This window comes from Ailuropoda melanoleuca, chromosome 19 (genome assembly GCF_002007445.2).
Source record: "Ailuropoda melanoleuca isolate Jingjing chromosome 19, ASM200744v2, whole genome shotgun sequence".
Lineage (NCBI taxonomy): Eukaryota > Metazoa > Chordata > Mammalia > Carnivora > Ursidae > Ailuropoda > Ailuropoda melanoleuca.
The window spans coordinates 25,581,561-25,607,013 of record NC_048236.1 but is presented as its reverse complement, the minus strand read 5'-3'; the positions used below and the strand labels follow the sequence as shown (position 1 = coordinate 25,607,013).

The following is a 25,453-nucleotide window of genomic DNA, read 5'->3' as shown; positions in this document are numbered from 1 at the left end:
TGGATGATGATTAAGAAATGTTTCCTTCAAGGTACATTTTACTTACAAACTCCTTGAAAGCAGAAACCATGTTTATACATCTTGTATACCCCCTTAGCAACCAGGACAGGGCCTCTCACATAATATGAAGCTCCATAAAAAAATTTTTCATAAATATTTCTTAGGCTGTTCTCTCTGCTTAGGGCTGGAAATGAAAAATATTTAAGTCAACGTTCCTGTTCTCAAGGAATGACACACACTATTAAACTGTCTTAGATAATAACTCTAGTACAATTTGCTATGATAAAAAATGGAAAAGGGAGAGATTGTCAAGAAATCTTTAAAGAAAAGATGACATTTTAGACTAAGGACAAATAAGAACTCATTATACACCAAAAAAGCAAACAGATAGAGGGAACAACACAAAGAAAACATTGTATGTATAAGGTTCACTGAGTAATCCGATGTGTAAAACACAGAGCAGATGGAGGAAGTGGTGGAAAATGAGACTGGAAACGGGGGCCAGTTTGTAAGGGTCCCATGTTTTATACCAAAGAATTTGGATTTTATCCTAAAGACAAATGGTCTCCAAAGTGGGGTGCATTCGCCCAAAAGCATATGCAAAATTATTCCAGGAAAAACCAGAACATCTATTTATATTTACCTTTTCTCATCCTTTCACATTTTGAGTGTCTGGTGAGTGTAGTATGTGTGAGAGTCCTGCTCACCCGGGAGCCTGCTTCTCCCTCTGTCTGCTGCTGCTGCTCTCCTTGCTTGTGTGCTCTCTTGCTCTCTCTTTCTTGCTCACTCTCTCTCTCAAATAAATAAACAAAATCTTTTTTTAAAACTTCTCTTTGGGGGAGTACCCGAGGGGAGCAGTTGGTTGAGAATCTGACTCTATATCTGACTCCTGATTTCGGTTCCAGTGATAATCTCAGGATCCTGGAACTGGGTCCTGCACTGGGCGTGCCCCCTGCTTGGGATTCTCTCTCCTTCTCCCTCTGCCCCTCCCCACTGCGCTCACACGCTCTCGCTTAGTCTCTCTCAAATAAATAAATACTTTATTTAAAAGTCCTCTTTGGAATATTATAAAACAAAACAAAACAGAAGTACTTTCTCTGAGTTTAGAATCAATGACAATGCAGTAGCAAGAAATATATCCAGCACCATCCTGGTTTCTAACTCATGCATTCTGGAGAAATGGCAGGAGCAGAGGCTATACAGAATGAGCCTCGAACACCTTTTACAGAAAGTAAGGTAGACCTCAAAAAAAAACACAACAATGGAGGCATGTAAAAGGGACACAGGAACCAACTGAAAGATTTTCCAATCACCAAGCTGGAACAATTTGAGCAACAAAATAAATAACATAGTGTTGGATTATAACCCAAAGTACAAAATAATAAACATGGGCCCATAATAATATAAACAAATACTTGAATGAATAAGTAAATAAGGGAGAATAGACAAATCTCCCATACAAAGGAATACTGCCCCTCACAGACTTGAGAGAGTAACTCCCCTGACCCTTAAGTGAAAGCCGCACTACTGACTTCCTTCCAAAAAGAAAAGTATGGAAAGGGAGGGGAGAAAAAGGAGTGACTTTATGGGGGAAAACCTGACAAACATTATCTCGGGTATGTGATGAGGCTTAACATCACCAGTGATAATCATTAGTGATAAGTTATATCGACAGCCCATTCCCTTCAAATTATATTGATGAGCATGGCACTTTACATCTGCGGTCTTCCTCCCCAAAAAACCATAACCCCAGTTCAATTATAAGAAAAACATCAAACAAACCCAAATTGAGAGACTTTCTACAAAACCTACCAGTACTCTACAAAATTGCCAAGGTCAGCAAAAACAAGGAAAGTCTGAGAAACTCTCAGTCTACAGGAGCCTAAGGAGACACAATGACTAAATATAATGTGTCATCCTGGATGGGACCCTAGGACAGAAAAAGAACATTAGGTAAAAACCAAAGGAATCTAAATAAAGTATGAACTTCAGTTAATAATAACCTATCAATACTAGCTAATCAGTTGTGACCAATGTATCATACTATTTTAAGATCTTAACAGGTCAAACCAGGTCTTAAAGGGTAAGGAGCACTCACTGTACTCTCTCCACAACTTCCCTGTGCACCTAAAACTCTTAAAATAAAAAGTGTATTAAGAGAAAAAAAGGACCTCTTCTGATTTGAAATCTTTCATATTTGTTAGAATCTTTATTCCCTGGTCCAAGTCTTCTATAAACTTGCTATTCATAATGTGATCACCTGTGAGCTTCCTAGCAATACAGAATCTCAGGCCCATCCCAGATAATATTAGGGTCCTCCAGAGAAAGAGAACCAAAAGAAAGAGACAGACAGAGAGAGAGAGAGAGAGAGAGAAGTTATGTAAGGAATTGGCTCATGCATTTATGATGGCTGGGAAGTCAAATCTGCAGTGTGAGCTAGCAGCCTACAGACCCAGGAGAGCATGTGGTTGCAAATGCAGTCTAAAGGCAGTCTGCCTAACAACTCCCCCTTGATTGGGGAGGGGGTCTTTTGTTCTATTCAGGCCCTAGATTGAATAAACTCAACATACATTATGGAAGAGCTCACCAATTTAAATGTTGACCTCATCCAAAAACACCCTCCAGGTTGACACATAAAATGAACTGTCACCCCAGACCTCATAAACCCGAATCTGCATTTTCAAAAGATCTGCTGGATGATTTCACACATATTCAAGTTTAAGTGGCATTGCTGTAGAAGACCCCTAAAGGGCCAGAATCCCCCCCTTAAAGAGCTTAAAATATACATGATAATTTCACTAACTCAGAAACAAGGCTTGATTTGTTGTTGTTCTAACTTGATAACTCTCCCAGCATTTATTGATCCGGAAGTGAGGGATGCCTTCAGAAATCCCCACCCTCCGTGCTGGGTGAGGGTAACTAACCCTCTCATTTGTTCCCACGTGGACCTCACCAAGCTTCTTGCCTGGTTTTTTAAATTACTGTCCTGTGAGTCTTCCCGACTACAATGAGCTCCCCAAGGGCATCTAGCACATCTTATTTTTCCCATCTCCAGGTCTCTATTACTCACGATAACAGCCAAACTGAAGCCTGCGGTCAGGAGAGCAGGCCCACATCTGTCCCACTCCCACTGCCCCATCCCCCAACGCTTCCCCCTCCAAGACAGACTGGTACATTTTCCTCTTCCTCAGTCAGCATATGCCAGAAGTTACTATTCGAACTAGACCTAGGGAGGCATTATACACACAGATTAGAGAACTCTATAGATTGAAGCATATAAAATTGACAATATTGCCTTTTTTGACCCACAAAATCAGCGATTTCATAGGACCCCAGGGTGTTTCCATTTAGTGTTTTCCCTTCGCAAAAACTAGGGACAATATGCTGTCACGGATAGATAATACCAAGATTGCTAATATTCATGACAATTTACTATTGATAAATTAACGTCAAATACACACCATCCACTTCCCAATTTCGATCCAAGCCCTCCCCTTAATTATACGGGATTCAAGCCCTCGCGGCCGCCTCCCGGGTCCCAGTCATCCCGGAGGGGCAGCCCCTACGCTGTACAAGGGAGCACAAGAGGAGAGACTGTTGTTCCTCAGAACGACAGCGACCTGGCGTGCCCAGAACCCAAAGGGCCCCTCCAGGCCACAATGCCCCGAATTCTGCCTTCCTCCGCCCAGCCCCTCCACAGTTGCCCGAACCTAAGATGGCGGCGGGGGCGGAGTCGGTGCGGCCGCCTCTAGGCGGGACCGCGCTGACAGAGCGCGGCGGAGGGGCGGTGCCAGCGCCGCCGCCCCGCCCCGCCAGCGCGGCCCGGGCCTTCGGCTGTCCGGCCCCCGCTCTCCTTTCTGCCGGTATCTCACTCCTGCTTCTCGGAGGCGTCATGAGGTCCCCGATTCGGGGCCTGACCTCGAGCGATGGCGAGGAGGGCTCAGATAGGACGCCCCTCCTGCAGAGCACCCCACGGGTGGAAGCCGGTGAGCCGCGGAGCTGTCCCAGGGCGGGGGTGGCCGGGATACCCACGTCCTTGGCCGATGGGACCAGAGCTGCTTAGGCGTGAGGGGTTTTGAGGAAGGGAAGCGAAGGCGCGAGAGAACTCGAGGAGGGGGAGTCCGTTCAGGGCCCCGCTTAGCCCCCGCCTGCCCCGATGCCCAAAAGCCGGTCTGGGGTCTGGCGGGGACCGTGAGGCCGGGCCGGGCTGGAGGCTCGGGTGGGGCCTCGGCAGGTGCAGCTCCGCGGGGTCTGGGCGGGAGCTGCTGGGCGCCGCGGGCGCTGGGCTCCTGGCAATTCTTGATAATATCGAGCGGGAGACCCCAGGGAAGAATGTATTGTAGGAGAACCTGTAAATCAATGAGCAAAAGGCCAGGGAGAAGACCCTGAGGAAGAGCAAACTGGGAGAGAAACCTGCAGATCGGTGCGCAAAGGGTTGGACGGAGCTGGAGCTCTTTCTCCCTGTCACCTCCAGGTTTCCGCAGCTGCCGTCCGCTGGCACGTTAATCTGGTAGCGCCTTGGGCGAGGAGCTGAAACCTTTTCAAAGGACTCCGGTTAACATTTGTGTGTCGGTGGAGGAAGGCTATTGCATAAACCAGCGAATATCTTGAATTTTTTTCCGTATGGTGGTCTACGATTACATCGTAGCCATCTCCGATTTAAGTTAGAAAACAGTTATCTTCCAGATAGAATATAAAGTTCTAAGATAATTTGCCAAAGGTCTTGCAACAAATAGAAAAAGAAGTACTTCACAGCGTTATCGTCCCTGAATTTGGAGAAATTAAAATATATTGCTATTTAATACTTTTATAAATGTAACTTCTTTAAAAGTAATTAAAACTAAAGAACAAGTCCGTTTGTATACATTCTATAATTTCAAAGATGTGTGCATGAGAAACAGAGTTGAATTAGAAATTTGACTTTTCCTGACCAAGAACAGGATCGTCCTGTGTTATCTTTTTTATTTTCAACATTACCAGATGGTGGCAGTAGATGTGGCAACGTAAGAGCTCCATCCGGCAGCTGGGAGCTTATTTTAGAGGACACTCAGTGTAAATACTGTACCAGTGACGTTTGACCTGGAAGTTGGACTGGGTTCCATAAACTGAGCATTTTCTGTGGCATACACTGTTAGATTTCTAAAATCTTCTGTAAAATAATCTAGTATGGAAATACAGAAACAAATGCCATAATCAAGATATTCCCTAGGCACTACTATATTCTGTTGCAGTAGAGAAAATACATATAGCTGTACCTTATCTGTGCCTAAGTGTACAGTTTTGATTTTCAGGAGAGAAAGGCAGATAAAATGTCAGTCATAATATTTTACAGTAGTAAAAAGACCTTAGAAACTAACCACCGTCTGGTGGTGCATCATTTTGTACATAGACGGCCAAGGGCCATGTGGTTACCTTCCCAAAGGTTGCGTGTAGCCACATTTGTGTTATATTTGAGAAATTCCTATTTGAAAAATGCTTAATTTGTTTTTACTTGATCCATTACAAATTTGGAAGTTCCCCATTCCACCATGAATACGAGGACATGGTTTTAAATTATACATAGTGTTTCTTTACTAAGAGAGCTAAAATTAAGATATGTTTCTTTAGTGTTAAGAATTAATGCCCCTCGGGTTGATGTAATATGATGGAATTTTCAGTAACCCAACTATGGTTTGCCCTTCAAGCATTTGCTTTTACTCAACCTCGTGGATTTCAGACATGCACACCAAAATGGTGGTGGAAGGCTGGCTTGACACTGATAAACAGTAGGAAATCTATAGATTTTTCTGCCTAATTTAGGTATGAGGAAGGGAGCAAACTAAGCAAGGAAGAGCAAAGCTTCCCCTCCCACACATAAAAATTCTTCATTCCTCACACTTTATACCAGTTGAAGGTTTACTTTTGTATGAATGACGTGTGTCTTGTATTTGATTAAGTGAATTTTCAAAATACTGTTGCACCAAAAATGTGCTCATTTGTGTTAGGAAAAATTCAATTTTACGGCTTCTAAGACGTTTCTTTGCAATTAAAGACAGAGCATAGATTTGGAGCCAGAGTCACTAACTGCCAAACCCAGCTCTACTAACTAGGGGTGTGAGCTTTAGCAGTTGCCTACGCTCTCTATGCTTTCCTTGTCCATAAATCAGGGAAAATAATATACCTAACTTCTAGGGTTATTGTGAGGCTTAAATGACCTAATAGGAAGTGCTTAGAAGATTTTAGCGCATAGTAAATGTTAGTTACTATTACTATTATTATTATCATTATTATCAGCAAAGACCGTTTGGATTTTGCATTCCTCAGAGAACCTGGGCACAGCAAAATGAGGTCCCCATTCTTCATGGCCACACTGTATTGGAACTTGTGATTTCTAGCTTGTAATATAGGTCATTCTGTGCTTCGTTTTCACTGATGACAGAGGAGTGTTTTGTTTGTTTGTGGTTTTGCCTCTACTACTCTGTTGGGGAGGTTACATTCAGGGTTCAGTTACATGAGCATTGAGTTTCACAAATATACTTCTTGTGTGAATATAGTCTTAAATATAAGATATGGAATACTGGTAGAGAGCAATCATATTATAGAACGAAGGCAAATGGCCTTGGATCATTGATTCATTGGGTCATGTTGTGATAACCAATAGTAACTGAATCCATTTAGTGGAATTTGGTGGTTTCACATAAATGGGTATTAATCTGGGAGCTGAGAATACATAAGGATTTGTCAGGAATTAATTATTCATAAGACAGAGTAAGACTAGTTGAATATTACCTTTTTAAACTCAAAACATATTGTATTCATGTTAGATAGGAAATGTTTTTTTCTTTTTTGGAAGATTTTTATTTTTTTTGAGTGATCTCTATGCCCAACATGGGGCTTGAATTCACAACCCAGAGATGAAGAGTCACATGCTATACCGACTCAGCCAGCCAGGCAGCCCCAATAAGAAGTCTGTTTTAATGCAATTCCTGGGCCAAGGGGGCTCACTATGTCCGGTGCCCATCCTCCTCTAGGAAAAATCGTCATCTGTGTGGGTCAGTGCTCCTAACCATGGATTTTCTACCTCAGTCTCAGCCTCTCACTACTCAGTACTCCTTGCTCCTCCCACTGCCAAACCCTTCCACAGTGAATAAATGCCTGGCATTCTAGGGTTTTCACCAGCCTTCCCTCTACCCACTTCCTTGCTGCAACAGAAACCTGGCCTTCTGGGCATATCATTCTCACTCCTCACTGTTGCCTCGAGGGGTTATTATTTTCTCTTGCCATGTGCTAATTGATGAGATTGACTCTTTCTTATTCCACATGGATGATGCTTCCAGACAATTACCCCTCGACTCTCAGTGCCTGCAGACTTCCTATTCATTGAAGACAAAGTATAAATGTTCTTTCTCCAAGAGGCCTTCCCTGACCCCCACCCCACACCCCACACATATACACACACAAGTAGTTTAATGTGACTGCTTTGCCCCTTGTTACATATATTGTAGCACTTTATCTTATTGGTACAACTTTCTCTAGGGTAAACAGGAAAGGAACTCACTTTTGCTGAGTGCTTATCATAACTGCCCTAGAGTATTTCATTTAACCTACACACAACCCAGTGAAGTGGTTATTGTTTGCCTCATTTTAGAGCCAAGAAACCTGAGAATGAAAACTATTTTTTTTTTTTTTAGATTTTATTTGTTTATTTGAGAGAGAAAGACAGGGCGCAAGTAGGGGGAAGAGCAGAGGGGGAAGGATAAGCAGACTCCGTGCTAAGCAGGGAGCCTGATGCAGGGCTGGATCCCAGGACCCCGAGGTCATGACCTGAGCCAAAACCAAGAGTCGGACGGACGCTCAACCAATTGAGCCACCCAGGTGCCCTGAGAATGAAAATTAAGTAACTTCCCCCCAAAGACACACGGCTGGTGAGATTCAGGACTGAGATTCATTCCCAGGTCTGCTTCTCTCTAAATTAGCCTGTGTTCTTTCAACTACACCCACTCCACATACCTAAATTTAAGCCATATTTTAGAAGCTGATGTTTGTTTCGATGGGTGCTCTGTTCATTATGCAAGCATGATTTTGCTTTGAACTTGATTTCAATGTGACGGATGCTTGATGGATGTTCTCCCTCTTCGTAATACAAGCATTCTTTTGTTGAACCAATTTCAAACATTATCCAAGTTCACAGGCACATTTTGTCTTATCGCCATGCTTTATTGAAATAAAATTTTTCGGATTCATAAGCAACGGCCATTTTTTGAAGTAGTGACCATATATTTTTAATATCTCTTACAACCTCATAGCTATAGACTTTGTGACATCTATTTTGGCTTTTTATTTTCTGATTATTGACTGTGCCCCAGAAAGTTATAATTGCCTGATCCATAACTTTTAGGTCAGTTTTTCAAGTAAATATCAAGCTGCTTGCCCCACATCTTCATAGAGTAAGGTGTAGTCATAGTCCAAATCAAGCATCACATGGGGAGAAGCTGATTATAGTAAAATAAGGTAACTGCAAATAGGGTAGAGAGGAGTATTAACATTACAAGTCAGAATGGCATAAAATAAAGTTGTCTAGACTAATTAATAAATTGAATTACTAGTAACTTCATCCTTCCCTTTCACTTACTCCTGCATCTGATAGGTAGGCAAGACCTGTCAGTTCTTTTTTTAAATTTATCTCAAATCTGCCCATTTCTGGGGTGCCTCGGTGGCTCAGTCAATCAAGCATCTGACACTTGATTTCGGCTTAGGTCATGATCTCATGGGTCCTGGAATGAGGCCTGGGCTCCTCGCTCAGCGAGGAGTCTGCTTGAGGATTTCTTTTTCTCCCTCTGCCCCTCGCCCAACTTGCATGCTCGCTCGCTGTCTCTCTCAAGTAAACAAATCTTAAAAAAAGAATCTGCTCATTTCTCTCCATTGCCTCTGCTTTATCCTAGTTTAAGCCACCTTCATTTCTTCCCAGGAAAACAATAGTCCCCAAAATGATCTTTCTGAGTCTACATCTTCCACCACCATTCACACTCCTCCCTCCTTGTAATCTCCACACAGCAACCAGAGAAGCCCTTGAAACCATAAGTTACCTACTGTCATTCCTCTGCTAAATTAGATAATGAACGTTGTCAATAGTACCTTGGCAAAGCAGACAGTATATATATCTGGAGTTTTCTTGTTCCAAGTTACTCCAAGTAACACACTTTGGTTGTCCAAATTTGGCAAGATTATGAGTCTGCCATCCAGACTTCTATCTATTACTGTCCCACACAGAGCGATGATAAAGAAAACATGACTTACACTATCCAAAGTCTCCTTGACTAGACAGCAGCCCATTTGGTTGGAGCAGAGAGCAAATGTGTCTAGATTCAGGTAACAGAGACAGCACAAATGGGCCCTTAGAAATACAGCTCTCACCGGTCAAGATCTCACTACGGCAGTGGTGCCGTAATTCTAATAGCTGTGCTCCTCCGAAAGGAGTCAAGAATGCCAAATGAAAAGTTCTCTGGTAAATGATGTAATTCCTGCACAGAGGAAAAAGTTGATTGCAGTTGTTAACTGTGCGAGGGCTTCTCGAAATGTGAGATGGATCATAATACATTAATATATCCTAAGTAGAGCTGTGCCATATTCTTTAATGCTTCAGTCTGAATCAGTACTAAGACCTCTGTACTTTGAAAAACATACTGTTGCTTGAGGTTGGGTCAGTGAGAGCTCCAGGATTCCTGAGTAGGGGAAACACACACACACACAGAGTGTTAGTACGTCATTACCAAGTAAAAGCATACTTATATTCATGCATATGTATTTAACTTTAGATTGTCATTACCAAGTAAAATAGATGTTCGTATCTTTTGACAACTATCAAACACTTAGTGCTTACCAAATTTACAGGTGTAAAACCCAGGATTAGCCACTATCTCTCTGTCACTAAGGGCTCATTCAACCTTAACTTCCTAAATTCCTGTCCGCTCTCCAATTCTGCAACTCAGCAAAAGAAGAAAAAGACAAAATTATGTGCATACGCCTGTAATTAAAGTAAAAAATAGATCAAAACTCCTCCTCTCACATGATCTTTCTTTCATTGGTTCCTCCAACCAATTCCACCTTCCTTTTTTTTTTTTTTTTTAATCCTTGTGTTACATTCACTTACTTCCTTTTTTAATGTGGGCCCTTTAAGCATGTTCAGCTGAGCAACTGTCACAGATGCTGCAACTGTCATAGATTCTGCAAGTTTGCTTCTGGATTCTTAAATACATTTAGTTTAGGAGGGCCTTAAGTATTAATCATGGCTTCTGATTCAAACCCAAAGATTTTATTTATTTATTTAAGAGAGAGAGAGAACATGCATGCGGTTGCAGGAGCAGGGGAGGGGGGAGGGGCAGAGGAAGAGGGAAAGAGAATCTCAAGCAGGCTCTGCACCCAGTGCAGAGCCAACATGGGGCTCAATCTCAAAATCCTCAGATCGTGACCTGAGCCAAAATCAGGAGTCAGATGCTTAGCAGACTGAGCCACCTAGGCACCCCTGGAATGGAGATTTTTCTGAGCAAAGTTGATAAAGCTACTGCCTTCATGTTTTAAGAAACTGTCTTATAGTTCAGGCTCTGATGTGTTAAATGTTTATCAAAACTACAGCTTCCGAAAACAAATTCTCTTTGATAAAAGTTTTTAGATATGCTTAATCTGAAAATATTCTCAGAAAAATATTCATGATTTATTAATTTGTATGCTTCTTAAAAGTAACCTTTTTAGTAATTTAGACAATATCATCTAAGTTATTCTTCTAGTGAAAGTTGTCTCCCATTATTTATTTCAGCTCCAGTGTGCTGCTCTGCTCGCTACAACTTAGCAGTTTTGGCTTTTTTTGGTTTCTTCGTTCTCTATGCATTACGTGTGAATCTGAGTGTTGCATTAGTGGATATGGTAGATTCAAATACAACTTTAGCAGATAATAGAACTTCTANAGTGGATATGGTAGATTCAAATACAACTTTAGCAGATAATAGAACTTCTAAGGAGTGTGCAGAGCATTCCGCTCCCATAAAAGTTCTTCATAATCAAACGGTAAGTGCTACTTTTTTTTTTTGAAGAATACCCATTTATTCTTTTTTTTTTTTTAAGATTTTATTTANTTTTTTTTTTGAAGAATACCCATTTATTCTTTTTTTTTTTTTAAGATTTTATTTATTTATTTGACAGAGAGAGAGACAGACAGCGAGAGAGGGAACGCAAGCAGGGGGAGTGGGAGACGAAGAAGCAGGCTCCCAGCGGAGGAGCCTGATGTGGGGCTCAATCCCAGGACTCTGGGATCACGCCCTGAGCTGAAGGCAGACACTTAACAACTGAGCCACCCAGGCGCCCCTAAATGCTACTTTTTTAACAAACAATCTTAATCCTAAAATATGTCCAAGTAGTCAAAATATTGAAAGGTCTTTCTTCATTCTACAGAAACCACAAACACTTTATTCATGGAAGCTCTGAATCTTTTTCTTTTGTGCATTTTTCAGGAATTGGTTGAACAGTAACATAACTACACCTACTGCTCTTGGTGTAATATACTTTGATCTGTTTGAAAAGTAGTTTCTCAGTTTCCTCTATAAACATACCAACCATCCTTGAAGATAATTTGGAAAAACCTGTTTAGCATACCAGGACATTGTCTTTGAAGTTGCTGAATAGTTTTTATGGGACTATTCTGCAATAGCTGTTTTACTTAAAAGGTTATGGTTGCTAGAGAGCTTAGGTCACCTGCAGGCTGAAGAATAAGAACAGGTCAGTTTCTTAGGGCATTCTTTTCCAAAATTTATGCATACCTAATGTAAGCTGCTTAGGTCACTTTGCCTGCTTCATGTTTTAGTGGAGTTTAAGTGTGTGTTCATCATTTGTTCAGAATTGAGTTTTACATACTTTAAATATTTTATTTTGCTTATTCCACAGGGAGGTAGAAAAGGAGAAAAGGCTGGTCTCCTTTTTTATAAGTATATCTTTATCCATTTTCAGTGCTCACAGAGGAGCCAGATCACACTTGGGTTAGTCTCCTCTGCCATTTATAAACAAGAGCATTCAAGCTTGGAGGAAGGTTTCTGCCCAAACAAGAAAACATAAAAAATAATGACTTACCAAAAAAAAATTTGTATTTGACTTTAATAACATTGCTGGATGCATAGTTGCGTACACATCACCCACTTTCCCTACTTCAACCTGTGACTTATAACTGCTGGACGGTTCAGGAAGTCCAAGAATTCTACAGATAAGCCACAAATTGGTACTTCAAATAAGGATAATTAGAGGGGTGCTTTGTATCTTTCCTTTTGTTGATCGAACTAGTTATCTTCCTCTGCCTTATATCAGCAGTAAAAAGAAATCCTGAGATGGTTCTTCACACATTGGCTCAGTGATACAACAATGTGAATTAAAGATGTCAGATATTCAGATGAGTCACTAACCCTTCATTATGACCTTACTATGTGCTGCTACGAATTAAAAGACATCTCCTACTCACATGAGGTCTATGGCTTGGTTTAAATTCTTGCTCTTTTGTCTTGTTTTATATGTTTGTTCAAGTATTGTTCTGAATCAGGGGGCTATTAATGATCTATATTTGTGCATACTAATAACCAACATTAAGTGAAACTTAAGCGTGTGTCAGGATTTTTTCATTTAATCTTCCCAGATCCCAAATCCTGTAAGTAATAGAGCTAGGCCTAGCTTAGCCACTACAATATTCTGTTTGGTAGAATTTCTGGATTAAGTCTGTGCCTTTTTTTTTTTTTTTTTTTTTTTTTTGGAGCTTTCTTGGGTATGGTCATTATAAAGCCTCTACAACTCATCATACAGTCCATAGTTTCATAAAATAACAGTCCCTCTTGAAGTTTATGGCTTTCAATTATTTTCCATTCACTTCTAGAAATTGCCCTGTACTGTGGTGACTCACCTATCTGGTAGAAAGTTTGCAAGTTCTTCAGTCCAAAACAGTGGTTCAAAATTACATTTATATGTACTAACATGCCAATTAGACAAAGAAGCCATTTAGTCAAGGTCTTAAAATGTTGGTTTTTTTCCTCCTACTCTTTATAGGGTAAAAGGTACCAATGGGATGCAGAAACTCAAGGATGGATTCTCGGTTCTTTTTTTTACGGCTACATCATCACCCAGATTCCTGGAGGATATATTGCCAGCAAAGTGGGGGGGAAACTGCTGCTAGGATTTGGGATCCTTGGCACTGCTGTCTTCACCCTGTTCACTCCCATTGCTGCAGATTTTGGAGTTGGAGCCCTCATTGTACTCAGGGCACTAGAAGGACTGGGAGAGGTAATTTTTTTTCTCTTTTGTTTTTCCTCTGACCCTGTATCACTTTCTTGTCTTCTTAAAGATATTATTCTTTGGTATGACTATAAACCAAAAATTGACATTATTTTGGTTAAGCATCTGCCTTTGGCTCAGGTCAAGATCTTGGGGTCCTGGTATAGAGCCCCGCATCGGGCTCCCTACTTGGCTGTGAGTCTGCTTCTCCCTTTCCCACTTCCCCTCTTCCCCACTCGTGCTCTCTCTCTCTCAAATAAATAAATAATAATTAAAAAAAAGGAAAGAAAGAAATTTAAAAAAAAAAGAAAAGAAAAGAAAAATGATTAACTAGAAAATAACCTGAGTAGTTATCAATGAGTAGTCAATGAGTTCTCAAATAGGAGCATGCAGAAAATGGAAGTTTTGCTAAAAGATCAGAGAAAACATTTTCCGGGGACACTTCACAGCTCCTCCCACTCACTCCTACTTCAGGAAAGAAGAAAATAAACCACTATTAACATGGTTAAGATGGACAGACCATCCTTACCTTTTGAACTTTGGCTACAGTTTATCTCTGTCTTATCATTGATTGTCCAAATCTAAAACACATTTTACACAATGGGTTGTCAAATTGCTTTGTTTTACTTTAGATGTGTTGTTACTTATAGAGCTTTCTCTTTGTTCTTTTTTCTGGTTCTCTAACTTAAAGACAAATATTTTATCATTTTATGTAACTATCTTTCTTTAGTTTTGTGATTCTTCTGACTTTTCTGCTGCTCTGAGAATTATCAATTTTTATATTTTTTTTCCTTTCCTCTAAGATTTTTATCACTTGAAAATTTTAATTCCTTATCTTTTTTCTTTCCCACTTCTCTTTTGCGTTTCATAATATGTACCTCTATATTTTTATTTATTTATTTATTTATTTATTTATTTATTTTAGAAAGGGAAAAAAAGAGGCAGGGAGGAGGGACAGAGGGAGAGGGAGAGAGACCATCTTCAGCAGGCTCCATGCCCAGCGCAGAGCCCAACACGGGGCTCGATCCCACGACTCTGAGATGATGACCTGAGCAGAAACCAAGAGTTGGACATTCAACCAACTGTGCCACCCAGGCACCCCTGTACCTCTATCTTTAAATAATGATCTCTTTTTGTTTCTGACTCTGAGCTTCTACCTGTGAAACTGAGACGTAGGTTTATTTTGCTCTTAACGTTTCTTTAAGTCAAGCGAAATAGTGTCCTCTGGGTTTGGTGTATAGCATGAAGCTTATGTTAGGTAGCAATGTATCATGCTGTGTTGGAAAAACACTGACTGGAGTCATAAGATCAGAGTTTGAATAATAACTCTACTGTATCTTATGGCAAAACCTTAGGTAAGCCTTAATCTCTAGACCTCAGTTCCAACGTTTTTAAAATTGGGACTAAAAATTGCCCCATCCTCAGTCACAGCTCAGATGTGATAATGGTTGCTAGAATACCTTGGAAATTGCTAAGTACTATTTAAATTTAAGCTTTGATCACTCATCTGAGCATTCTTATTTTGTTCTTATCAAATAGAGATGTAACTAAATAAACTCTTTTGACTACAAAATAAAAATTACTGCCTTATTACCAGGTTCCTCTTCTTACATCAGTAAGATATACTTAATTTTAGTATATCTTCTCTGATCCAGATATTGAATCTCCTTGCTGAATGTCATCCCATATGTTAGCTTCCTGTCTGTTTATGCCACTAATTTAGCATTATAGTATATTGATTATATTACTACTGCTATCTCAAGTAACTGTGTTACTTCCGAGTAGAACTTGAGTTGTGTTTATTCTTCTTTTGTCTTCTCTGCTTCTCCAGTATGTAGCACATGTACATTGCCTTATCCATAAACTTAGGTCAGCATCTTTCATCTTTAGCATCTGATTCACCGTAAAAATACCTACATGGTCCCTAGGGTTTTATAATGAACGTTTTCACAACATAACCTCTGTGGATGTTTCCTGACACCTTAATCTTTATTCTGTAATGACTCATCCTGTGGATGTCCCATGATACAGATTCTTATCAACTTGCAATGCTGCCTAAATCATTTTTTTAAAGATTTTATTTATTTTTTTGAGAGAGAGAGAAAGCACACAAGCAGGAGGGGCAGAGGGAGAGAGAGAATCTCAAGTGGACTCCCCACTGAGCATAGAGCCCAACGCTGGGCTCCATCTCACTACCCTGCAACCATGACCTGAGCCAAAACCAAGAGTTGGATGCTTAACCGACTGAGCCACCCAGGTGCCCCTGCCTAAATCATTTTTGCTCTCCATTGGAATTTCTTTCTTCTTTTTTTTGTTTTTTGTTTTTAAAGGACTCAGCAGAAAGTACAAAGTGTTAAAGCACTTATTCTAGTCTCCATTAATAATAGCACTAGCTACCCTTTAGCTTTACAATAATCATGTGAGATTGGGAGTATTATCTTTGCTTTACAGATAAAGAAACTGAAGTTCAAGGAGGTTAACTAATCTTTGTGAGGCTGCACAGTTAGTGAATGGCCAAAGACAGCTGTGAATCTACTGTGTTGAATCTACCAGAATCTATTCCCTCCTACTCTCCTCCAGCATCTCCTCCTCTCCCAAATCTCTGTGACCCTCCTGCCTCCACTGTTCCATTGCCTCTTCATATCAGTAATTGACATTTACTAAGCTAGTTATCACCAAGGGAAAAAAAAAAAGAATATAAACACTCTAATTGAATTAGAGTAGGACAATTGTAGGACAGTTTTTCTTATTGATTAGGGTCAATTTGAATTTTCTTCCAGTATCCCAAAGTATTAGCTCAGCATTTTTTAAACTTACATATTGGTAGTAATATTCCCATTTCATTCAGACCATTAATAAAGTGAATGAGTAAAATTGACCGTGAGAGGGATTCCTTTATGTCATCATGCAGTGTATTCTTTTAGATTTATTGTAAATCCTTACCTTGTAGTCCTCAAACCATTAGACAGAATCTACAAATTGGAAGTACTTCACTTGAGTTATTTCACTCAACACTGTGGAAACATCTCTCTTCATGGAACCCAATTCTAGTTTGGTTCTTATCCAGAAATTTCTCTTACAACAAAAGACTCAACTGAATTTCAAACATTAACAAAACTGTCTTGTATTTCAGCAGAAATATCTTTTTCCCCTCCTCAGGGTGTTACATTTCCAGCTATGCATGCCATGTGGTCTTCTTGGGCTCCCCCTCTTGAAAGAAGCAAGCTTCTTAGCATTTCCTATGCAGGTGAGATAACTATTATAAAAATTTTGCTACAACCTGTTATGTGTATATCAGCCTTTTATTTAAAAAAAAAAATGCCTGCACACCAGAATGATGTCAGATGCCTCCTTTGGGTGAAAATAAAGTTTTGGAGGTATAATTTTATTATTCATTTTTCTCTTCGGCTCAGCAACATATGGCAATGTGGCTTAGTTGACTAGTGTCATTTTCTCTATCTGCCATCATTTATTTCAAAACATGTTGCTCATTCAGATGTTTATATAGAGAATGCTATGGTTTGTGTTTGGTTTTTTTTTTTTTTAGATCCAATAGCTGGAAAGTTGAACACTTTGGTCCTTAAATTGTGATTTCTAATCTGATTGTCTAAAGAGCATATCATGACTCTCAGACTCTCTCTTCATACACCTTTTTTCTATGCATTTATTTGCCATCATTTTAATCAATGGGTGAGATAGCATGAGCTTTATATGTGAATTATAATTTTACCAGATCTATGCCACCCAGGTGCCCCTGGTTTTTTTTTTTTTTAGATCCAATAGCTGGAAAGTTGAACACTTTGGTCCTTAAATTGTGATTTCTAATCTGATTGTCTAAAGAGCATATCATGACTCTCAGACTCTCTCTTCATACACCTTTTTTCTATGCATTTATTTGCCATCATTTTAATCAATGGGTGAGATAGCATGAGCTTTATATGTGAATTATAATTTTACCAGATCACACACCAAATGAAAACTTTTGGACCTGACTGCTTTTAAATACAGTCGTTGAGAAAGTCCTCTCTGTGGTCACCTTTAAGCTAAAATGCACGGGAGAAGAATGAACCAGTCATGCAAAGAGCAGAAAGAGGAGCGTTCTAGCCAACCAGAACAGCACATACAAGGGCTCTCAGGCAGGAAATAGCATAAGAGTTCAAAGAAATGAAAAACCACTGTAAGTGGCTAGAACTTAATGAATAAAGGGGAGAATGGCATAAGATGAGGTTGGAGAAATAGACAAGAGCCAGAGTATACCAGGCCTTACAGGCCACAAGGAGGAAATGTAGTTGTGTTGTGTTTTTTTCCTCCGAAATACAATGGGAAGATATCAGGGGTGTTTAATCAAGAGAGAGACATGATCCAATTTACATTTTAAGAGGATGGTTCTTACAGCTATATGAAGATCAACCTGAGAAATCCGATGGTAAGTTCATGAGCAGGTGCTGCCTATGTTCCTCTTTACCTATTGAGTCAAGTCTAAGCTCGAATCGGGGGTCAAAATTCTTTACAGTCTTCACCACTTCATTTCAGCTCGCCTAATCCCTAGCACATAGTACCCAAAGTGGAGTAGATATTCAGTTACTATCCAATCTATTTTTCTAACCTTTGTCTTCTGTTCCTTTCCTTCACCCAAGCGAAGTTCCCAAACCCCACTCTCTGCTTCCCTACTTCATTCCTTCACTCGTCCTATTACATCTGCCTCCACATCTTCTTTCTTATCTGGTTTATGTGGGACAAAAATCTTACCCATCTTTCAAAGTCTGTTGCTACTGCTATCTTTTCCCGACCTCTGGAAGTCAGAGGTCATCTGTCCCATATTTGAACTTCCACATTGCTCTGTGACACCTAACACTTTCTAACATGTAATAATTATTTGTTTATTTTTATCTCCTCTAAAACTTGACACCAGAAAAAATATCTGATTATTTTAACTGCCACTCTACCTACTAAGTCGTCTTCTATTTGGTGATTAAAATGAATTTCATTATTTATTTAACTGAAACAATTGTTCGTAATATATTTTGGGGAAATTAGATTACTAAAAGCTTCATTCTTATTTCCTCAGTTGTGCTGCAGTACATTATGTTTATCAGCCTCAGAGACCATCTTTGAACCTTTCCCTAAACACCTGCATTTCTAACACATTTTCTGGTAATGCGGCATTTACTAGCTTATGTTATAATAGGTCCTATACTGATTGATGCATTCTAATTCATCAATAGCTACATAGTTGAAACTAATGTAGTTTCAAATTAATGTGTATGTTTTACATATTGTGGGTTTTCTAGTAAATGATTCCTTGAGAGAACCTGTTACCCATCTTATTTAAGCAGTAGACCCATCCCCTCCTTGTTCATCTCTCTACAAAGTTTACAAAGCCTTTATTGTTGTTCTAGGAGCACAGCTTGGGACAGTAATTTCTCTTCCTCTTTCTGGAATAATTTGTTTCTATATGAATTGGACTTATGTCTTCTACCTTTTTGGTAAGTTTACTCAAATTTAACTTAAATCATAATGTAACAAATCCAAAATGTAATAGTAGTCTAGTAATTGGTTAAAAATATATATTCCAACTAAAGTTACCAACTCCTAAACCACAAAGTTCTAAAATAATTACCGATAATCTGTTTTTTAGCTTTATATGGTTAAAATGATCTAGTTGAATTATGATGTGATGTTAATTTTGGAGTATTTCTCAATAGAAACTGCTGTTGAATCCAAGACTTTAATGCTGTACTCACTACCAAAAATTACACTGTTGGTTATTATAAAAATTTATATTTTGAAAAGATTTTTTCTCAAGCAAAGTAGGATGCCCTCACTTGGTGACTTTAATCTTTTTCTCTTTTTATTCAGTCCCAGGGCCTTTCATTTTGCAATCTCATTAGCAGGATGATACATGTTTTTATTTTATTTTACTTTTTTTAAAGATTTTATTTATTTATGTGACAGAGAGACAGCCAGTGAGAGAGGAAACACAGCAGGGGAGTGGGAGAGGAAGAAGCAGGCTCCCAGCGGAGAAGCCCGATGTGGGACTCGATCCCAGAACGCTGGGATCACGCCCTGAGCCGAAGGCAGATGCTTAACGACTGTACTACCCAGGCGCCCCGATACATGTTTTTAATAAATAGATTGCCACATAGACATTTCATGCAGAAAATACATCTGCAATCTAAACAAAAAACAAATCAATGAATGAAAACAGATATCTGTGGAAATAATAGATTGTGGAAATTTATTTTTTAAAATATTTGTCTGGTAGACTCTGCTAGGCAGAGTCATGTGGTTAAAGTTGTTCTATTGAAAACTTATAGGAAATAATACAGATAGCAAGTATCCCATTAGGAAATTATGAGTGGAAACTTGAAATCAACACTAAGCTGAAACCAATTTTACGTTGGTAATTAATAATTACATAATTTCTTCAAGACATGTAAAAATTGTTGTTGGTGCACTCTAATTTTATTTAACTTATTTTCCTATTTTAAGGTATCATTGGCATCATTTGGTTTATTTTATGGATCTTTTTAGTTAGTGAAACTCCAGAAACTCACAAGACAATCTCCCGCCATGAAAAAGAATATATTCTTTCATCATTAAAAAATCAGGTATGGACTTTGGCACATTTTTTAAACAATTTCAGAACTTTCTTTCCTTCAGAATTGTGGTACCAGTTTTTTAAACAGATATTTCTATTGTGCATGTTCTGGGCAAAGTAGAGAGCAGGCAAATGAAATAAATGAACTATTGGTTTGTTTTATCTGAGAAATTCCAATTCATTCAAGATTAAATTCATGAAAAAAGTTACTTTTATAAGTAGCTTTAATTTTTGTTTTTTTAAAGTCATCTCTGCACCCAGTGTGAGGCTCAAACCCACAACCCTGAGATCAAGAGCTGCATGCTCTACCAACTGAGCCAGCCAGGCGCCCCATAAGTTGCTCAAAACCTTCTAGAGTGATGATTATCAGTGAGTCTTAAGTTTGTCTTCTTAATTAATAGATAATAAAATTAGTTGTTAGAAAACTAGTGTTTTTATCTGCATTTTATTTATTTTTCTCTTTTCTTCCCCCTCTCCCCCAACCCCTTATCTGTATTTTAAATGAGTGTGATTTAATAAGGAACACAGCACATTTTTTATAATATGTAATATGATGTACACCTACCTATCTGCTCCTCTAGAGTAGATCCTTGGAAAAAAATGTATATGTTATTAAAGCTAGATTTTTATCACTTAATCGAGCACAATAGCATGTCAGAAATAAAAGTCTGTCATAATTTAATACAGTAAATCTTCAAGTCATGGAAACAAAATATTTGTCTTTTGAAGGGAATAAAAAAGAATGTGAAAAGTCAGGAAAAATTGGGACACCTGGGTGTCTCATTCGGTTAAGCGTCTGCCTTCAGCTCAGGTCATGATCTTAGGGTCCTGGGATCGAGTCCCCCATCGGGCTCCCTGCTCAGTGGGGAGCCTGCTTCTCCCTCTGCCTGCCGCTCCCCCTGCTTGTACACGCGCTCTCTCTCTCTCTGACAAATAAATAAATAAATCTTAAAAAGAAAAGAAAAGTCAGGAAAAATTAAAATATATAGTCTTCTTTAGCATTTAATGCCTTCATAGTTACTTTATTAGTTTAAGAACAAAATATTTTATATAAAACTTTTCTCACCCATTAAGTTATTATTGATATTTTCAGTTCTTATATGTAGTATAACCGGGCAACAATTAAATACTCATTCACCTTTCTTTTTAAGTTTTTAAATTTAAAAATTAAATTTTGGGGGCGCCTGGGTGGCACAGCGGTTAAGCGTCTGCCTTCGGCTCAGGGCGTGATCCCGGCGTTATGGGATCGAGCCCCACATCAGGCTCCTCTGCTATGAGCCTGCTTCTTCCTCTCCCACTCCCCCTGCTTGTGTTCCCTCTCTCGCTGGCTGTCTCTATCTCTGTCAAATAAATAAATAAAATCTTTAAAAAAAAAAAAAAATTAAATTTTGCTGCAGCTGTCTGTACACGCTGCTGAACTTTAAGAAATGTGGCACCTCTTGGGCGCCTGGGTAGCGCAGTCGCTAGGCAGCTGCCTTCAGCTCAGGGCGTGATCCTGGCGTTCCGGTATCGAGTCCCACATTGGGCTCCTTCGCTGGGAGCCTGCTTCTTCCTCTCCCACTCCCCTGCTGTGTTCCCTCTCTCGCTGGCTGTCTCTCTGTCACATAAATAAATAAAATCTTTAAAAAAAAAAAAAAGAAATATGGCACCTCTTGACCTTAAGGTTGGCAAAAACTCAGAAGAAATCACAACATAATGAATAAAGTTACTTTGAAATCTTGGTGTCCTCTGTGATGTTAATCAGATGAATCGCCCATTTTTCCCCCTAAGGAAGAGATAAAAATAACTTAATGCATTGTGAGCAGATCTTGCCATATAAAACTTGATACATCTTGTCACATTTCCTCAGCATTGATGGTCAACAGCTACTTATTTCAATACTTCATTTTTATCATTATTTTTATGAACTCATGAAACCTTTTAGTTTATTTAGATTTTTTTAAAAGCTTTCTTTTTCTACCTCGATATGTGTCTAAAGCTGTCCCTTATCCAAACTTTAGGTTAATTTGTTTTTCTATATGTTTCAGAAAATGGAATATTCAGAACAAAAGGAGTTAGGAGGATTACGTTTCATAGAATTCCAAACTGCATTCTTAAACTAGAGGATGTTTTGGTTAAAAATGTCATAAAATAAAGGTGCCTGGCTGGCTCAGTTGGTAGGGCATGCAGCTCTTGATCTCACGGTTGTAAGTTCAAGGCCCACATTGGGCAGAGAATTTACTTTAAAGAAAAAGGAAAGAAATGTCATAAAACAATGATATGTTACATGAAGCTCCACCTTTAAATCTTGCATCTAAGAAATGTGCAACATTGCTGTACCTCATTCATTCTTCAAACATTTTTTGAGAATTATCGTGTCCTAGGTTCTTTGTCAGGTACTGAGGACTTAAAAATTAATACGAGAAAGAAAATGAATAAGACGTGGTTCCTGTGGTACCTGTGATCTCCAGAGGGAGACAGCCCTGGGTGAACATAATTTCAATATGATATATGCTGCTATATAAAAATAAATGTTCCCTCTCCTTCTCTTCCCTGAAACCCCCTACATCTTTGACACAGAGTGGAGAGCACAGGAGTGTATCTACCAAGTCAGATAAAAAGTCCCTGGGGGGGAAAAAGCCACACGAATGTTAATAATAGTTCTTCCTCTCTTTGAAATAACCATGAACCCTGGAAGCAGAAACATAGATTGCTCTGTTAGCTTTTGAGAAAGAAACCACAGAGCCTCAGTGTATAGGAAATGTAATAATCTGATGCTTCAGGCTGGTGGATTCAGGCTTCTTAATCATGCATGAATAAAAAGGTGGGGGCTAACATGCTGGGCCAATAAATAAATACATATATTTATTCATGGTTATCTATATGTACTACTGTGCTTATGTGCATTATAAAAGATATCTAAAAATAGACTTTTTGAAAAGTAAGTAAAATGAAATAAGCAGTATGTACATGAATTTGAAATTTTAATAGGAAAAGCCTTTTTGTCACTTAAAAATTAGCAATAATAATGTTTAATGGGAGCAGTGTTGAATATGTTGAATTTGATGAGCCCACCATGAATTTGCTTGGTGATGTAGCTAACAAAGGACTCATGAGGAAAGCGTCAGTTCCACTGTTGTCTTAGTGTTCCCCTGTGCCCACATTATTAGAATTCTCTTCCTTGACTTTCTCTACAGTAAGAGTCTTTTGAAGACACTGTCAGTTTTGTAGATTTGTTTTCACTAAAACTGGCTAATAAAATCCATAAACCCAACTTTAAAAGGTGGGCGTAAACTGTACTATTTTGTAGTCCTGAAGGCAAGCAGACAAGCAAGAACACCATTAACCCCTTCAAACTGGGCAGATCATACAATATGTGACTGTCCGACATACTCCAGGACCAACCTAGTTATTAAATATTGATGAAGTTTAGTTTCTCTAGAATAAAAGTGAGTGTAGATAGTAGAAGTTTTAAAATGGGGGTGCCCGGGTGGCTCAGTTGGTTAAGTGTCTGCCTTCAGCTCAGGTCATGATCCCAGAGTCCTGGGATTGAGTCCCCTGTTGGTCTCCTTGCTCAGCAGGGAGCCTGCTTCTCGCTCTCCCTCTGCTATTCTCTCTGCTTGCGCTCTCGCTCGCTCTCTGACAAATAAGTAAAATCTTAAAAAAAAAAAAAAAAGAAGAAGAAGAAGAAGTTCTAAACTGTTTTTCCGTATAGCAAGTGGTCATCTTACATCCCCCTCAGGTGCTTACACCCCACTTTGAAGACCACTTCTCCAGATGCTGCATAAACAAACCTTCTGTGGCAGCCTTCTTATAAGTTACTGTAATTTAGTAAAGATTGGATAGCGAAATGGGAATTCTAATAGGACTTCCAGTCTCATTCCTATGCCCTTATGTCAACCTCTGAATTTTATTATGAAACTATTCTCTATTTTAATAGATGGAGAAATTAATACTGCAGGTGAATTCTGACATTCATAAGGAATGTTTAGGGTTCACATTATACCTATAAGATTACATTTCTACTTTTTCTTTTAACAGAGAGTCATGGACTCTCTATTGCTATTTAATATTTTGAAAGAGTTGGTTTAAAACTCTGGAATTTACTGGGACGCCTGGGTGCCTCAGTCGGTCAAGTGTCCAAGTCTTGATTTCAGCTCAAGTCATGATCAAAGAGTTGTGAGATTGAGTCCCACATTGAGCTTCACACTCAGCGGGAAGTCTGCTTCTCTCTCGCTCTCTCGCTCTCTCTCTCTCCCTTCCCTGCTTGTGCTCTCTCTCTCTCTCTCTCTCAAATAAATAAATAAATCTTTACCCCACACACACAAAAAAAACTTCTGGTATTTACTAATCATGGCTGATAATGTATTCTCGATGGAATTTTGGCTGATAAAGTACAGATACAAACATAGCATATACTAACTGTGCCTGTTGTTTTTTTCAGCTTTCCTCACAGAAGTCAGTGCCGTGGATGCCCATGCTAAAATCACTGCCTCTTTGGGCTATTGTAGTTGCACATTTTTCTTACAACTGGACTTTTTATACTTTATTGACGTTATTGCCTACTTACATGAAGGAGATCCTAAGGTTCAATGTTCAAGAGGTAAGAAAAAAAAATCATGTCCTTCTTAGATAAAGAATACATTTTTAAACTACACACAGAACTTGTTTTTATCTATATAAAAGTCAGTTATTTTGTATCTTCCATTTTACACTCACCTACTGAATTCTAGAGACTGCCCTTTTTGCTTCACAGTTGTACCTTCTTTGTTCAGTGTGTGTTCTTGATTCAAGGTATCTTTTGGCTGGTATCCCCCTTAGCTAGAAAAGTCTTAGTAGGCCCTGGCAACACGTCAGGCTATCAGATGACAAATTCAAGTGTACCCATATTCACTTCTCCAAGGGCTGGTGGTGGGACCGCTGGCGGCTGAGAGGGAACCTGGGAGACCTGAGGTCCCTGAGCGTTGGTTGCGCTGCAGCACTATTAAGGCACTGGCAGAGCTGTAACTGCAAAGCTGTGTAAGAAGGAAGGGCCTTCCTGGGGGGCCTGGGGGGCTCTGTCGGTTCAGCGTCTGCCTCCGGCTCAGGTCATGATCCCAGAGTCCTGGGATCAAGTCCCTCGTCGGGCTCCCTGCTTAGTAGGGAGTCTGCTTCTCCCTCTCCCCCTGACCCTCCTCCCCGCTTGTGTGCCCTCTCTCTCTCTGTCTCAAATAAATAAGTAAAATCTTAAAAAAAAAAAAAAAAGGAAGAAAAAGAAGGGCCTTCCTGAAACTGCTAGTTCTTTTGAACCCATAGAATTGAGTCAGTTTCTATCATAATCTCTGTGCTGATGGGTTTTGTCTTCAAAGAGATTGAGGGGGCGCCTGGGTGGCACAGCGGCTAAGCGTCTGCCTTCGGCTCAGGGCGTGATCCCGGCGTTATGGGATAGAGCCCCACATCAGACTCCTCTGCTATGAGCCTGCTTCTTCCTCTCTCACTCCCCCTGCTTGTGTTCCCTCTCTCGCTGGCTGTGTCTATCTCTGTCAAATAAATAAATAAATCTTTAAAAAAAAATAAAAAAAATAAAGAGATTGAGGAAAAGCCTGAACAGAAAGG

At 39.4% G+C, this 25,453-nt stretch overlaps 1 protein-coding gene across 1 annotated transcript in view; it reads left to right on the top strand.

Moving 5' to 3' along the window:
• Positions 1-3,803: 3,803 nt before the first annotated feature.
• SLC17A5 (solute carrier family 17 member 5) overlaps positions 3,804-25,453 on the top strand; it is a 45,314-nt gene continuing 23,664 nt past the window's right edge. The window contains exons 1-8 of the mRNA XM_034648049.1: positions 3,804-3,986; positions 10,793-10,899; positions 10,951-11,040; positions 13,054-13,287; positions 16,438-16,525; positions 18,678-18,764; positions 19,771-19,889; positions 24,303-24,461. Of these exons, the coding sequence (XP_034503940.1) occupies positions 3,893-3,986; positions 10,793-10,899; positions 10,951-11,040; positions 13,054-13,287; positions 16,438-16,525; positions 18,678-18,764; positions 19,771-19,889; positions 24,303-24,461 (978 nt within the window). The 5' untranslated portion in view covers positions 3,804-3,892. The remainder of the gene's footprint in view (positions 3,987-10,792; positions 10,900-10,950; positions 11,041-13,053; positions 13,288-16,437; positions 16,526-18,677; positions 18,765-19,770; positions 19,890-24,302; positions 24,462-25,453) is intronic.